Here is a 16,570-nt window from a genome sequence, read left to right on the forward strand (position 1 = left end):
GCAGGAAAATGATGCCAGGCTCAAAATGGTACATTAGCATCTCAAACAATGCATACCAGCAGCGTTCACCCAAGGCAGGTTCTACAAAATGGATTTTGAAATAACTGAAAAGCCACAAAGATCTCTAGTCTCAGTATAACCAACTGAAAAGTAGCTTTTGCAAGTGGTAGTGATGTAAGACTATGAAATGCATTTGACAGTTGTAGCCATAGAGCTCGAACAAAAGAAAAAGTAACATGAAGATGCTTAAGGCTTTGGCAGCCTTCTTGAACACTGCTTGGAATTCATCCCTAATTTGAAGCACTGCAACAAGCCACTCACAGCAGCTGTCTCAAAAAGGAACTTGAACACTGGTGACCAGTAACTGCATAGAGGTCTTATTCACTGAAATGATACATTGAAACTGCAAGGTAAGAACAGTATCTCAGAAAGTTTGAGCCATTTTGGACAGAGGAATTTGTTCCAGTTCAAGCCTCTGGAAGTTAAATGCATAGACCTGGACATGACATCTTCAGTCTTCAACAGGCACCTTAAAATTCTAACTTACCATCTAGAATGGACAGAAAAAAAAACCTGTTCCCATCACCTTTCCTTCCCCCCTAAGCCCCTTGATATTGCAAGAGTCCTAGTGCACCTAGCTCAAGACTACAGATAACTCAGGCATAATGTTTGGAAAAGTGAATCCTACCCACCAAACAAGGCACATAGGTTAGGAGAGTTATGAACTGCCTAAGTATCTCCATCACTGATCTCTGTTCAACGACCTGCCTGAGCAGCAAGGCTGACTGATAGCAGTATGCAGATAGAGACCAGCAATAGCATCTCACCATTTCACACCTAAAATATTTAGAGATAAAAGAAGTGCAGCTCTTTAGGAAGAGTTGCAAACAGGCCCTCAACAGTGTAATAGCAGTTAAACATCAGCCATCACCTCCAGAAGGTAACAAAGCTGAAGTGGGAGAAATGCCAAACCAGTATTAATGCAACACATTTGGGACAGCCTTTCTGGGGCTCTGATCGTATCCATATGGACAGAAACTCAAGCCTGTAATGATGTCTTGAAATTTTTTTTTCCCCCAACTTCTCCATGACCATCTGATCTCCAGTCCCAACCTTATGAAGTGAATTTAAATATTCCTACCTGGGATCAGGACTCCCTTCCCACTGCTCAGAACCCATGAAGAAAGGCTTAAAGCCTTGTTCTTCCCTCAGCCTCAAAAACCACTCAAATTTGCTGCTGAAGTAACAGTTATCATTGCATGTATTTGGCCAAAATTGAGAGAATGCTCACACAAACACTGGCATGACAGAGGAAGCCTGGGGTAGACCTTAAAGCAAAACTGAGCTCATCCAATAGGTTGAAGTACTTCATTTTAAAGTGACTAAGATACTCCGAGAAATAAAGGGAGTGCAATTCACTTAAGACTCCCCAAGTCTTCCTGCATTTCTAATGAGATATGTATTAGAAAAAAAGCTTTTCCTAAACATTTCTGGAATGTTTTCTAGACCCTCACATTTATTTACAGCTATTATTTTCTAGCAAACATTTGAAAAGAAGAATTTAACTTTGTGCCTGATTATTCCAAGCTTGACACATACCACGAAAACCAAACTGATACTGCAGAGAAACAGAAACATGCTCCTGAAAGTTAATTGGAAGGTTTACAACTCACTGAGGAAACAGGACAGTATCACAAGAGCTAAGAATATCTTTAAACAAGTTAACTTTTTGTCACTTGAAGCTGGTCATGGAAAGTTGGGTTTTCAGAAAGCCAACAGGCAGGCACATGGCATCAGAAAAATGAAGAGACTGGTTAACTGACTCAACTGAAGAGCGCCACAGAAGGCACCACTCACGTGACTTACCCTTTTTTTGTTTTTTATTTAGTCTCCTGGTATTTCTCAGCCTCTTGTCATGCAGCACCTACAATACCTTCAGAGCAACGCAATTTCGCCCACTTCATCACACTCTCATTCTCTCCATTAATAGTCAGTTGAGACTACAAATCTTTAATCCTCTTGCCCAACTTTAAGGAATCTGTAGATCAAAGTCTTTGCACAGTCTGGAAGTTACATAGTTAGTCCTCCCTCTAGTTCAGACCAAGATAGAGGAAAGGGATTAATCATTATCACCTTGCCAATACACACAGAAAATCCCTACAGCACTTCCAGTGGAGTTCTGTGATATGATGGAAAATAGTTCTCTTTACTGCTGAATTTGTTTATAAGGCCAGTCTGTTTTCAGAGTTCAAATAAAAAAACACGTATTTTCCTTTGAAGCAATTCCTTATAAACATGTAAGAACTAGTGAGATCAGGAGTCACCTAAATCCAGTATCTTATTCCTGACAGGAGCCTCAATTACACTCCCTCTGTACCTTCTCAACCTTTGGTTGCAGTTGCTATACAACATACAGTATCTCTACAGTTAGTACCCCGACTGATTTTTCTCCCCAAACTTTTAAGGCTTGTAGAAAATGTGAATTCAAAGGTACAACCACATTGACTGAGAAATCTGCAAAATAATTTGAATCTTAGGTTGTTACAATACTTCAGCAAGGAAAAGGAAAAAGCCATCCCATTATGTTAAAATACTCTGCATTATTAGTGCCAATGCAGGTTTGCTTCTGTGAAGCATCTCCTACATAAAGAAAAACATGACCTTGTACAAAACAGTTTTATTTGGCAGAAATACAGGCATTTAAAAAACATCAGAAGAGAATGGCATGGGGTAGTACATTAGCAGAATTGTATTTCAGATGTCAGTCTCCACTGTCACAATGTTCATGCAGATGTGACTGAGAAGTAGAGCCAAGCATGGAATGACATCTTCCTTGCTTGTCTGAAGAGAATTTGCCAGAGTGGAAGCAGTACGTCAACAGAAGGCCTAACAAGACCAAAACTTGGGACAAGGCAATTAAAAGCTCTATGCCCATGCAGAGCAGCATATTGGCAAAGCAGTGATTGGACACCCCTATTCCTGTGAAAATTTTGAGGAACTTATAAAGCTAAGGGAAGTTATTCTGAACTGCCATGAGACTGTTCTGACTCCTCACTATTACACTGTAGAGAAAGGAAGAATGTAAAACCAGAGAATCTTTACTACCATGTCACAATCTTTACCTCTATGTTCTCACCAGAATAAGGGAGTCATCCTATTCTTTCTTATTCACTTTTAACTAAAATCTCACTCACCAATTCTAACTCAAGAGCTATGCTCTCCTAAACAAGTTCACGTTTTCAGCAACAGGCTGCTAGGTAAATGTTATTTGTCCGACAGGGTTCAAAGTATCTGAGGCACAAAACCCCGAGTTTTATTTGCGAAAAATTTGCTCTGTAGGAAGGTGGCAGCACATGCAGTTGCATGCTTACGTTACCTATACTGTTGATAAAGCTAAAAAACCAGATTTGACATACAACTACTGTGGCATGTGTACTATAGGAATTGGAAATATACATATAATATATAATAGACAATAACACATAAAAAGGTATTTATATGGCTTATTCAGAGGGCAGAGTGGGTGGAAATCAGATTCTGCTGCACTGCATTCCCCTGGAATGGCACCATAACCATCTTAGAACAGATATTACAGATAAGATCAGCAATTTATAACAAAGTTCATACCAATCCACCATACACTTCCTCCTCCTCCACTTAATGAGTCATAGAAGTTATTCTGTATCAGGTGATAGCTATTAATTGCCAATCTCATACTGGAGAAAGCTGTGTCACTACACAGGTAAAGATATATTTAGTTACCACTAGATAATACCTACACTTCTGCCAGTGCAAACAGGCACATGACTTCTCAAAGCAGAAGTATGAGGATTTTTTACCAAAGAAAACAAGCATTTGAAGTTTAGAATTAAAGAAAGGCTTTCAGAGTGCAAAGAAAGCATTTTCTTTTAAACAACAGCTAATCTTAACCTCTGCAAGTTTCAGGTATTCACTCTTACACTCTGATTCAGTGTAGGATCTCCTCTACATTTCAGGAAGCAGATGAACCACCCATTTGCTAATTCAACCATACAGCTAGTAATTATAACATGTTTAAAGATTTCTGCAGCTAGCTGAAGCAAGAGCAGTTTTAGCAGGATTTTCCTGCTGTAATTATCTTGGCTTCATATCTGAGAAAAACACTATCTTATCTTAGCTCAGCATGCAGATGCTGCGAGTCAACTGCCCACTAGCTAATGCAACAGTGTTTCTTAATACTAAAGAAAATTTGAGTATGATGTAGGCTTAGAATGTATAATGTACTTTCAGCATCAGCCCAATGGCTAACAAGTGACATAGCATCTCCTGTCAAACCTTCCACCAGTGGATGCTCATCATGTTTCAGCTTACCATCTTCTCAAAGTGGCATTACATGTTATTTTTAAAAATTAAAAGCATAATGCATCTCAAATCTAATGCGTACATTGAATGAGATTCCCTAGTCAGCCCAGGTTTTTCAAAGAGCTCAGCATTCAACATGCACAAGCCTTTTACAAGGATGCTGGAGTGCTGTGCCCTGCACAGACCCATCATTGTACATGCCCAGATAAAACACTGACACACTGCAAACCAATTTCCATCACATAAGCAGTGTCCTAAATAAGGGCAGTCCACAAGTACAGTAAGAAAGACAACAGGAAACAGATCATGCCAGCTTCAAATGAGGTGAAGAATTCCAGGTAGAAGAGCCAAATCATTGCTAAAAGATCACACTGAAATTGAGCCAGAAATTCTACACAACCCCCAACACACATCACTTTTAAAGGAAGTTCTGGGTGCTGGCACTTGTGGCCACACATCATCCTTCAGGATCTGCTAGTAGTAAAAGATTTCACACTGAAAATCTAGACACCTGCAAGGCCTGAAACAGTCCTTTGCATACTGCTCTTGTGGGCACTGCTATTACATTAAAAATCTGAATTTTTTCACTGAAATGAAGTCAATCTGAATTGCAATGAGTGTGACTGTCTCTTGGGTTATGCCTAGCACATTTGCTTAATCATCCACTAAGTAGGAAAATAAGTTAGTCAACAAGACTTGAAATTCTCTACACTTATGCCTACCCTGGAACATAAAAACACAAGCTAATGCAAATGAGAAACTCACTGGAACTTCAGACATGCTCAGCTATGCTGAATGGCTGGCGGAGATATGATTTACACAGCATCTGTATACTATGTACAAGTCCATGGCTGAAAAGACAGTCTGAGGCACTCATCTAAGTTATAAAGCCTTAGGATTGTTCTCCCCATCTATACAAAATTGTTAACTTCCATCTCCAGTAAGTTAGATTAATCTGGAATCAGACTGTCTAAACCCTAGGGACTGCAAGAACACAAACACAGCAATGCAGGACAACAGGTTTCCAGCCCAAGCAAACTACTGGCCAGTGCTTGCAGAGCAGACTATTCTGGTAATTAGCAGCAGCCTGTTCACCTAAAAGTAGTATCCCCATCTAGAACAAGTACAGTTAAACCCAGGTCACTTAAAACTGAAGTTAGGGGAAAGTTCTCATTTTACAAGTTGATGTCAAATACTGCAGCATTACCTGAGGACTGGAGAGTTTCCATACAAAAAGCAGCTGAGGCATTTTTCAAACCACAGCTAAGACTCCTGCTAAACAGGTACGTGCATCTTCAACTAACACAGGCTTCAAGGCTTGGCCTGAATCACACCCTGCTGATAAATCAGAAGCAATATAAATAAGGTTGAAATAGGACAGGGAGGAATACTCCAGCTCAAATCTAGTCTTGGAGTCAGACTTTGGTATCTTATAATCACATTCAGTATTCTGTCATCATAACATATTTGACTATTCCACCTTTGCTGCTTCTGTGGGGGATTCCTCAGTCACCTTCAAGACAGCTAGAAACAGGCAGGTTATTTGGTTTGTGGATCATTGCCCCATGTCCCCCAAGCCCCCACTCAGACCATGTAGATGATTTTAGGCAGAGGCTGGTCACATCTGAAGATAACCTGATTAGCCAAATCCTGTCCTGTTACATCAGCTTACACAGAAGAATGGTAATTATCTGAACCCATGCACTAAATACTTCTTGCTCCAGACAGCTTTAGGCAAAAGGTAAACTCCACAGAACACTGGCAGACAGGGACTGCAGTTCCTTTTGTGGGAGGACAAAGTACCACCAGGGCAACAGCCACCCAGGTTCTGACAGCAGTGTCAAGTTCCTTGTGCTATGGCACATACTTTCTGGACATCTCTTCCCCTTCCAGGTTACTGCATCTCTAAGGTACCAGCCCATGCTAAGTCTAAGTACAGGAGAAAACCAACTCAAAAAGCCTTTGGTTTTAAGGGCGTTGCACCTTTTCTTAAGGATGATACAAGGTTAGTGCTCCTGTTGCCTCTTGTGACACCAGCTTTAGAGATTTGAAAAAAATGCAGCTATTAACCTTCCAGCAAAAGCTCAAGCATTCCAGTCTTGTATTCTGGGGGAAAATATGCACCATTAGTTCTTCAAATAATAATACCTTAAGGACAAGAACTCATCTAACTATAGCATGGTTATTTTATTCAGCTACCTTTCTCAAAGAAATTATTCCCAAAGAAATCTCCTGGACTACTTGCATATAGTTAATGCACATAGTGTTTGGACACTACCAAATGTCTTGATTAAAGAAGTTTATTCTGATTATTTAACATGATTTACACTGCTACTGAAGAGGCAGTAAAATGGCAAAGACTTGCAATTCACTTTTGTTGCATTTAATATTCTTCACCTTCATCTTCTCCATCCATCGAGTCTGTGCCCACTTCTTCATAATCTTTCTCAAGTGCAGCCAAATCTTCCCGAGCCTCTGAGAACTCCCCCTCCTCCATCCCTTCTCCAACATACCAGTGAACAAAGGCACGTTTGGCATACATCAGATCAAACTTGTGGTCTAGACGAGCCCATGCCTCGGCAATGGCTGTAGTGTTGCTCAGCATGCACACTGCCCGCTGGACTTTGGCTAGGTCACCACCAGGAACCACTGTTGGTGGCTGGTAATTGATGCCAACCTACATGAAAACCAGAAGAGACCATGAGTTTCTTTGTAGCATTTGACAGTGACTACAATCAAAGAAGTCAGACAGCAGTCAAACAAAATGTTTCACTCCCAAGAAAACAGCTCTATATAAGGACCTAAGTTTCCATGTCTCAAAACACAGATCAGGTACCTAAATGATTCTTAGTGAGAAAAATATACTTTGTAAGCCCATGATAGTGAATGAGAAGTCTGAAAAAATCATGTTGTAACTGAGACTTGCCTTAAAACCAGTTGGGCACCAGTCTACAAACTGGATTGTGCGCTTGGTTTTGATAGCAGCAATAGCAGCGTTGACATCCTTGGGGACAACATCCCCACGATACAGCATACAACAGGCCATGTACTTCCCATGGCGAGGGTCACACTTCACCATCTGATTGGATGGTTCAAAGCAAGCGTTGGTTATCTCAGACACAGAGAGCTGCTCGTGATAGGCTTTCTCTGCTGAAATAATTGGGGAATATGTTACCAACGGGAAGTGGATACGAGGGTAAGGCACCAAGTTAGTTTGAAACTCAGTAAGATCCACGTTTAAGGCACCATCGAATCTGAGGGAAGCAGTAATGGAAGAGACTATCTGACCAATGAGGCGATTGAGATTGGTGTAGGTCGGGCGTTCAATGTCCAGATTCCTACGGCAAATGTCATAGATGGCCTCATTGTCAACCATAAAGGCACAGTCGGAATGCTCCAGAGTGGTGTGGGTAGTCAGGATGGAGTTGTAAGGCTCAACAACAGCTGTTGAGACCTGTGGTGCAGGGTAGATGGCAAATTCCAATTTTGATTTTTTCCCATAGTCAACTGACAGGCGTTCCATCAGCAGAGAAGTAAAACCTGAGCCAGTGCCTCCCCCAAAACTGTGGAAAATCAGGAAACCCTGCAAGCCAGTGCATTGGTCAGACTGAAAGAGAAAATAGATGTGTTAAAGCAATTGTGTAGACATTAAGAAACCAAAACAAGATCAAGACAGACAACTCTGAATTCTGACATACCAACTGTTCAGACTTTAGGAAAGTAATATTGAATTTGATTCATCCACTGAAATCAAGGAGGTGCCCCATAAAAGCCACTGTATTCTTGACTATTTTAAGCCCCCTTATCATGCTGGAGGGTGACCTCCCCACTTCAGATTACTACTGCAAAACCTCCCCTACTCCCAATTCTCAGGCCAAGGTCATTAACATTGACCAAGAAAAGCAATACCATTGGGACAATGCCAGACCATCTCTCCCTTACACTGATTTAACATTCTCTACCTGCACAAAAATGGTGCAATCCCCTGTCCGAGAACTATTGCTATAATCCTGTAAGAGTTGCAAGCATGTAACTCAGTTCAGGGCAGTGAGCTGTCAAAGTGTATTTTGCCATTCCAGTTTAGTCTGATCAGATGAAGAAACTAGACTGCCTTATCCTCAGGAAGCACCACATGATGCTTAGCATGGTTCCCAGGTCTGACAGGGACTTCCAACAGCTTGTAAAAAGAAATTACAACCATGTTTTTCAGGTCAAAGTACTGCCTGCTGCAAACTTAGCTTTAGAGATGGTGGCACCCAAGTGTTGAGAATACCACCAGCTTTGGTCTGCAAAAGGTGTACCTCTCAGACTCATTTAGCATTTCATATTAAAGCACCAGAGATATAATCTGGATTTTTTGTGCAATGAGAATTTCTTACCTTCGCAATGCAGATTCAGTAAAGTACATGCTTAGCAGCCCTAAAAAGGGAACTCTAACCTTCTAAGCTGTTATCTTCATAAATTTGCCACATGATCAAAGTACTGGGGAGCCCAAGACATCCCAATTTACTGAGATTAATTATTTCTCTACTGTTAATACCATAAAATTAATTCAGCAATTATAACAGAAAAATGCAAACAAAAGTCTAAACCACAGAAGCAAACACTCCTATTTAAACTTCCTTGGAAGAGCCTCAGCCAGAGGCCAATCTCCGCCCAGCAGGAACTACACAAATCATAATTCTCAGTCCTAGCTTTCTGAAGTTGAACATGAAACTATAAAGTTTTGGGTGTCTTATCAGCATTTTAGGCCACTTGAAAGTCATATCTGACATGAGTAATCCAACCATTCTCAGCTGGCTAAGAATAAAAACAGATACAGACTTAAGTCCACAGATTCTCCTACCATGGAATAAATTAAAGCACAATTTACACATCTATGTATTTCTGATAACCAAATTTCCAAATCCTATACAACAGGATAAAGATGTTTAAGAGCCTTCAGTGAAAAGTCTTACCAGTTTCCTGATACGCTCTAGAACTAGATCAATTATCTCTTTCCCAACTGTGTAATGACCTCGAGCATAGTTATTAGCAGCATCTTCTTTACCAGATATCAGTTGTTCAGGATGAAAGAGTTGCTTGTATGTCCCATTCCTAACTTCATCTAGGGAGACAGGATAAATATTATTTGTTAGTTTTCTATGAAGACCAGGTTTTTCAAATTTCGGAGAGTGTCCAGAATAAGGTACCTAAACCCTTAGAGATAAAAAGCAGCTTGGTTTCTACCTATCAGTAGGTGACAATACTTAATACAGTCTAAGCATTGAATACTTAAGAAAAAGTGAAGTTACTGCTTAAACTGTCAGATTTTACACATACGTTTAAAATTTTGACGTGCCAGAGCAATTTAAAACTGGACTGTAGCAGCAGAACCACTCTTTCTTAAAGACAACTTAAGGCCCACTTTGCAGATCAGCATCTGAAATACTGCTTTTCCCCCTTATTTTCCAAGCCCTCCAGGATGTTGCCTTACTGCTTCTGCAGCCGTGGGCAGCCAGAGCCGACAGTGCTTGCTTGTCCCCTTCTTTCCCTTAATAGTACTTTATGCCAAGGGTAGAGAAAAATGTTCAAAAGGAACAGGAGATGCTCTTGTAGAGCTATTCAGTTATTCAAATACCGAGCTGTAAGCTCCAGCACAAATGGCTGTTAGGCAGAAACAATGCAAATGAACACACAACATCCCCCACCAGTTACAGATTTAAAGAATTAATTATGATCACCACTAGTTATCAGAAATATACACACTTACATCTAGCAGGCTAAAGCTCTGTCCTACCACAAAGGTACCAAGACACTCAGCATAGCTTTGTCTCTGGTTTAGCTCAAGCCATTCTTGAGTTGTATGCTAATGTAGTATTGCATCCTTTAATTAAAAGCTCTTTGCTTTCCACCTGATTTATTAACTACAGACGAAGTTGCCTGTTTGCATATATTCTTTTTAATCTGAAAAAGAGCGAGCAAGACAAAGATAAGTAGATTTCAAGATTTAAAAATACAGTCACTATTTGAACCGATTTAGAACAACCAGCTACCACTGCAGTTTGCAATCCAATACTCTAGAAAGTATTTCCAAGCTGCACCAAAATAAAAACAATTTGGAGAAGTCTACCATTCAAAATACATATATTTCAAAGGCCTTCTGCATTACCACTCCAAGTTATAATGGAAAAATATGAGTAAAAGGAAAAACATAGGACCTGAAAGTAGTTGGTGGGGGCAACATGAGTCAAGATGGTTCTGGGGAAGTAACAACTCTTGAAGAGTTAAAGGTCAGTCATTGGACCCTGAAAATGTGCTGGAATGAAGAATTTGGAGTTTAGGGGTCAGCTAAACCAAGTTTCCCCAGCTTCATGTTTTAAGTCTACCTGGGGTAGTTTGTTCAAGACACTTCAGTTGAATCCCAGACATGTTACTGCCCCTTTTCTTGGTGAAAAGTTTGATGGTATTTTACCACCGCATCCAGAGCTGGTGCACATGTACAGCAGTCCTGCTGCTTTCACTAAGAGCAGCACTGATCTGGAAGCTCCAGAAATCCCTGGTGTACATACATGGCAGCTACAGAGCTGCTGCATGCACAATAGATGCTTTTTTCCTAAACACAGTGCAGAAGGACATGCTGCATGAATGGGAAAATTCATGCTAGCCCCACCCAGGAAAATGAATCAATAATTTCCAAATAAGCAGGGCAGGAATAAAGAAATGTTTTCCCCAGAAAGGCATACAAGGTAATCGTTAACAAAACGCCCTAACTTTAGTATTACCAAGTATTTCATAAGAGAGCCTTTTGCCCATCTCCCTGTACTGCACTTGCATCATTAACAAGTGCTGGAACACTACCTTTTACCATTTGTCCCAAGACTCACAAGCTACACACCCCCAGAGGAAAGGTGAGAGCTTTGCCACCTGCTCTCCCTCACCTCATTTCTCAGTCTTTTCTGGTTGCTTAGAGCCACCACCTGGCCAGCAGCAGAGGAAGCAACAGGGCTCAAGAAAACAGAAAATCAGACTTGCAACAACTCCTGGGAATATTAGTGTATGGCCAAGGGTGCTTTGGGTGATTTTAAACTTATCACTCCAGCACTCCCACCCTTGACCTGCCTAACAGCCTTCTGCTCTCCTGCAAAAGTTCATTCTGTATTAGCCACAGAAAGTGCTTTGGGGCATTACAATGCAAATAAGTTAGAGACCCACGGTTTGAGTATATCAGAGCAGCCTAAGACTATTCTCTCATCTCCCCTTCCCAACACTAAGTATTGCAGAAAAATAAACAGCACCTGAGCAAGCACAGGCAACACAGACATACAAGAGCCCCAAATCACTACTTAAGGCAAGACAGCCACAGAACCAGCAGAATTACTTCAGGCACACACATCACAGTAAAAACAAGATTAATGACTCAGGAACAAGGGTCTTGTGAAACTGAGGAGGCTCACACTGAGCTGGCAGTGTAGCTAATGCCACAGAATGGGGGATTGGACAGTGGCTGATGCATGGGATCCCATCTGAACATTAAGAGCCAGTGTTGCCAGAGTTTGGGATTACAGCTTATTTTCAGGATGAGTGGATTGTCACTCAAAGATAAGGCCACAGGAAGTTAAAGTGGATGTTTGGAAGTCCCTTAATTTAGACTAGCAACTGAGACTCATTTCTGCAAGCCCTATTCAAGCTACAAAGAGTAGAAGATTGTTTTGGGAAAACACAGGAATCATTCCAATGTACAAAAAGAAATCTGCTTAATGATGAGTATCACATCTTTTTAAAAGGTTCCTATTGACTGCTGCACACATTATGCCATATTGTTTCAAGAGGCTGTAACTAGTTCCTTGCATAGCAAATCATGAAGCATATTTAGAAAACCCATTTAATTCCACAAGCTGGCAGAAGGTAATATTTAAATTCTTCAGAGCTCCAGAGTGCACATTTGCCAGTCTTGATGAATGTAAAGCCAAGTATTTTCCATCACTAGGAAGATGTAGGCAAGCTTTATGTAGCAAAAATTTAAAGCCCCAAAGCCTTTTGCAGGACTAGAGAAACAGATCCCTTAATAAAACGTCTAAGTTAAATCAAATCCTACAGCATTTTCTACAGTTCCTTGCACAGGTCACTATTTACCTATTACTGCTGGTTCAAGGTCCACAAACACAGCCCGAGGGACATGTTTTCCTGCACCAGTCTCACTGAAGAACGTGTTAAAGGAATCATCACCACCACCGATGGTTTTATCGCTTGGCATGGTACCGTTGGGCTGGATGCCATGCTCCAGGCAGTAGAGCTCCCAGCAGGCATTGCCGATCTGCACACCAGCTTGACCAACATGGACTGAGATGCACTCACGCTGTGTGGAGAAAAAAGATTGGTTCACTCAGCAGAAACTGCAGTTTCCTTGTTTAGAAAACATTCAGCACACACAGCTTGAACTCCCATACTGCAAAGCTATTAAAACATTGGCCTTATTGTCCGGGTGTTAGGGGCATTTAGCACAAAATACAACAGAACACAAAAGCCTCTTTCAGTCATCATCTACCTCCACCTAGAAAGACCCTTTTAGACATTGTCATTTTTATGGACTCATTCCTCCTTGTTATTCCTATCAGACAGGAAGAGTTTGAGCAACTCTTCCAAATCCTTCAGCCAACTCCTCTTCCTAACAAACAGTGAATATTTAGAAAAACTGATGATTACACATGTCACTGGCCTAAGAGTCCAGAAAAACTTCACCCCCAGAACTTCAGCCACCAGAGGGAGCAAAACCTTCTACATGATCTAGGGTCATATTGTTTAATATACATCAAATCAGGAAAAAAAAAAATCTTCTCCTGATCGCTTTAGGGTACTTTGCCATTCCATAAGAAAGTCTTTGCCTAATGAAACCCTTAATATCACTTCATAAATATGAAACATCAGGCCTCACATCACACTGCTGGAAAATACTAAACTCTTTAACACTTCACACAAAGCTACCTCATTTAAGCTATGCAGAAAATATTTCATGTCAGTAAAAGGATCCATCCATATCATTTTATAAAATCCCAAGTTGCTTTTGATGTCCATAGCATAAACCCAGCTTCCTTAATATGTCAGCATGGGGTTTTGAATATTAAAAGCCAAACCACAATGGAACCATCTCCAGACTCCAGGTCCATCTGTGACTTTTTATATTTAACTTCTGGTTTTGAGTGACAGTTAAACACATTCTAGAAGAGCCTGCATAGAAGACAGCTTCAAGTCACATTTAACTGTGTTCAGACCCTGTGATTAGATGACAGAATTTGTCCCCTGAAATTCCAGGGTAAAAGCAGGACCTGGAACTGCCTAGTCCACATCAATGGCCAATGCAGGAGAACAGAAGCACAGTCCTTTTCAATTTCCCTGGAAACCCCAATAAATTAAGATCTGTGTTTGCCAAAAAACCCATCACCTATTCTCAACCACAGCAGAGAACTGTTGTTTTTCAGCTCCCCATCTACCCAAGCTGTGTATTCAGATATACAGCTTCCAGAAGAGCAATCCACAGCCTCAGCAGCCAGCCTTACTCAAAGCTGCTGCTGCACAACTCTTCACGAAGGCCATTACTCCATCACTCCCCAGGCTGAAGCCCTGGGCTTGGCAAGGTACTGCAAGAGCAGAGGACAGCCAACCTGCACACTGCAAAAAGGGTAACAGGAAAAGCAGCTTCAGCACTGAGAGAACAGGACATGGCAATGAAAATTAGGCCACATCACCCTTTCAGGAAAGCAGGAGGACAGCCTGCAAGTCTACAGTGAAAGAATAGAAAGATGCCACCACTTGAGTCTGGATCCTCATCTGCAGTGAGGTCGTATCAGTGACCCTAGCTTTGCCACTGAAATTCCTAAGCAGCTGGAGAAGGTCATTGGAAGGAAATGTGTAGGGACTAGCATGCCCAAGCAAGGTGAACACGTGGAAGACACCAGACTATGAGCTTTCCAGCATCAAATGAACTAGTACCACTACTTCAAACTACATAAAGCAACAACAATCATGCATGTTCCAAAGAGAAAAAGTAAGTCTTTGAAAGTACAACCTGGTCAACACAGCCATATACCAGGTCCTACAGGTGTCACATTAAAAGCACGGCTTGTTTACTTTGACAAAGTACAAAGTTCAGCACTTGGGGCAGAGTAATTCCCCGCATCAGCACAAAGACAACATTAACTGAAAAGCAGCCCTGCTGAAAAGATCCTGGGGTTACCACAGAAACCATCCTGAATGTTCAACAGGGCATTTCCATCCTCAATAAGGCAAACAATATGCCTGGCTACAAAAGGAGACACATGGCCAGTGCACCAAGAAGCCTTCCCTCTGCTCTGCAGAGGTCACATGTTAGGAGGATGGGGAAGATTCAGGCTGGGTGTTAGGGAAACTTTCACCAGCAGAGCAGCACAGCCCTGGAACAGGTCAGAGAGGTAAGAGATCTTCATCCTTGGAGGTTTGCAAAACTTGGCAAGACAAAGTCACAAAAACCTGGCCTGGTGCTACTGTCAGCTCTGCTTTGAGAGCTCTTTCAACTGCTTTCTTGCAACTCTATCAAGTACTTCGAAGTAGTAGGTAGCTCTTTCATTAAAGAAATCTTTGTTAGACACCAAGAGACTGCCTATTTTGCTCTGCATAGCCTGTTCACAGCAGCAGAAGTCTTACAGTACTAAGAATACTAACTAAACACAACAAAATCTGAGCCTTGAAAGTATAATCTCAACATTATAAAAACAGGCAAGAGACAACTGTCACACTCATTACAATTCTAGGCCTTTACATATCACTGATGGAAGTTCCATAATTAATAAGGTTTAAATATGTACTACAGACAGTACTGTTAAGTGCTGGTTTGAAGCCACAACTCAGGACACAGAATCTTTAAGAAACACTAAATGCTCTCCCACACTTACATACCCTATTTTCAAGCACAGAACCAGTTCCAGTGAAAACTCCCAGAGAATTTTCCCAGACTGGTCTGAACCTCTACAAGCCTCCATTAGCCATCTCCTTTTGCTACATGATGTGCTCTAGCTTAAGAGCACAGGCTTGTCCTCTGTAACTGCCCTTTCAGTAGCTGTAGACAGCTACTAGGTAGCCCCCCACTGTACTCTGCTAGGTTGAAGAAACCCAGCTGCCTCTACAACCATACTGGTGGATCATGCTCTAGGTCCCTCGTACTCTCCAGCACAGTATTTAAGGTACAGCTTCATCTGTGCAAAGCTGATGGAAGGCCAGGTTTCATGAGAACGGCTATACCAGCTCAGACCAGATACAACAACATACCCTATGAGGAACATGGTTTCCCTAGGATGAGACTCAAGGAAACCTGCATCCTCTGCAGAGGGGAGGGACTGCATTCACACTCTTGATTTAAAACAATGTGACTATAAACAGACCCCATATAAGGGTTAGAACACGGTAAGGACATCAAGACATCCCTCCAATATTCTCCTAACCATTTTCACTTCAACAAATATTTTCTATGCATTCACAACCCTACAGAAGCAGTCTGCTACATTTAAATTCATGTAACCTTCTAACATCCATAGTCTCTTTTCAAAGGGAGATCAACAGGACAAATGCCCACATGGAGAAAGACCTCACGATTGTCCTAGAGGTTCTAACTGACAGCTTACACTTGTGCTGCACAGCTCAACTCTCTGCACTCTTTATGATGTCCCAGCCCTTTATTATGCCTTTCAGATATGCCTTCGAGGCTGACTCCCATCATACAAGGTCATTCCACCTCAGCTTTATTATCAAGCCAGTCTCACAAAGTCCTTCAGGAAACCTCCACCATTAACCCATATCCCTGACCCAAACCACCTCACACCCCATCTGGCACTTAACTCTGGCAGGGACAAGGACCAGAAGAGAAGCTGCACCTCCAGGAACACCCAGTGCGATGGCCGCCGCCACGCCAGGTCCCCCACGCCCCAAGGAGATCCCCCCACTTTTATATTCAACATGTACCTGTGAGAGACCCCAGCAGCTCACGCACACACCCCCCCACGCCCCCTCGCCATGGTGCGCGGGCTGGACAAGCCGCCGCGTCCCGCTCCGGAGGACCAAGGCACAGGGGGACGCGACCCGCCTGGACTGACTGAACCCAGGACGGAGAGGCCGCCCCAGGCCCTGACGGCAGCTCCTCGCTGCTACGGCGGGCCCGGGCCAGAGTCACCTCAGAGCCGGCTGAGGGTCCCGCCGCCACCGGGGAGGGCCGCCATGTTCT

The 16,570-nt window shown here is 42.1% G+C and overlaps 1 protein-coding gene across 1 annotated transcript; it reads right to left on the reverse strand.

The window, feature by feature from the left end:
- Positions 1–6,622: 6,622 nt before the first annotated feature.
- LOC113488980 (tubulin alpha-8 chain) lies at positions 6,623–12,701 on the reverse strand. Its single transcript, XM_026864438.1, has 4 exons — positions 12,457–12,701; positions 9,300–9,448; positions 7,268–7,948; positions 6,623–7,018 (listed from the first exon to the last, which is right to left on the reverse strand). The coding sequence occupies exons 1-4, from the start codon at positions 12,575–12,577 to the stop codon at positions 6,725–6,727; spliced, it is 1,245 nt and encodes a 414-aa protein (XP_026720239.1). The 5' UTR covers positions 12,578–12,701; the 3' UTR covers positions 6,623–6,724.
- Between the last annotated feature and the right edge of the window lie 3,869 nt (positions 12,702–16,570).

The sequence above is a fragment of the Athene cunicularia genome (assembly GCF_003259725.1).
Source record: "Athene cunicularia isolate RWA chromosome 26 unlocalized genomic scaffold, athCun1 chr26_part2, whole genome shotgun sequence".
In the NCBI taxonomy this organism is placed as follows: Eukaryota; Metazoa; Chordata; class Aves; order Strigiformes; family Strigidae; genus Athene; species Athene cunicularia.

Coding starts and splice junctions, on each gene's coding strand:
- LOC113488980 (XM_026864438.1), bottom strand. CDS start 12,577: ATGCCAAGCGATAAAACCATCGGTGGTGGTGATGATTCCTTTAACACG. Junction 9,449..12,456: donor CCTTGAACCAGCAGTAATAG/GTAAATAGTGAC, acceptor CTGTCTCCCTAG/ATGAAGTTAGGAATGGGACA. Junction 7,019..7,267: donor GGTGCCCAACTGGTTTTAAG/GCAAGTCTCAGT, acceptor GTTTTCATGTAG/GTTGGCATCAATTACCAGCC.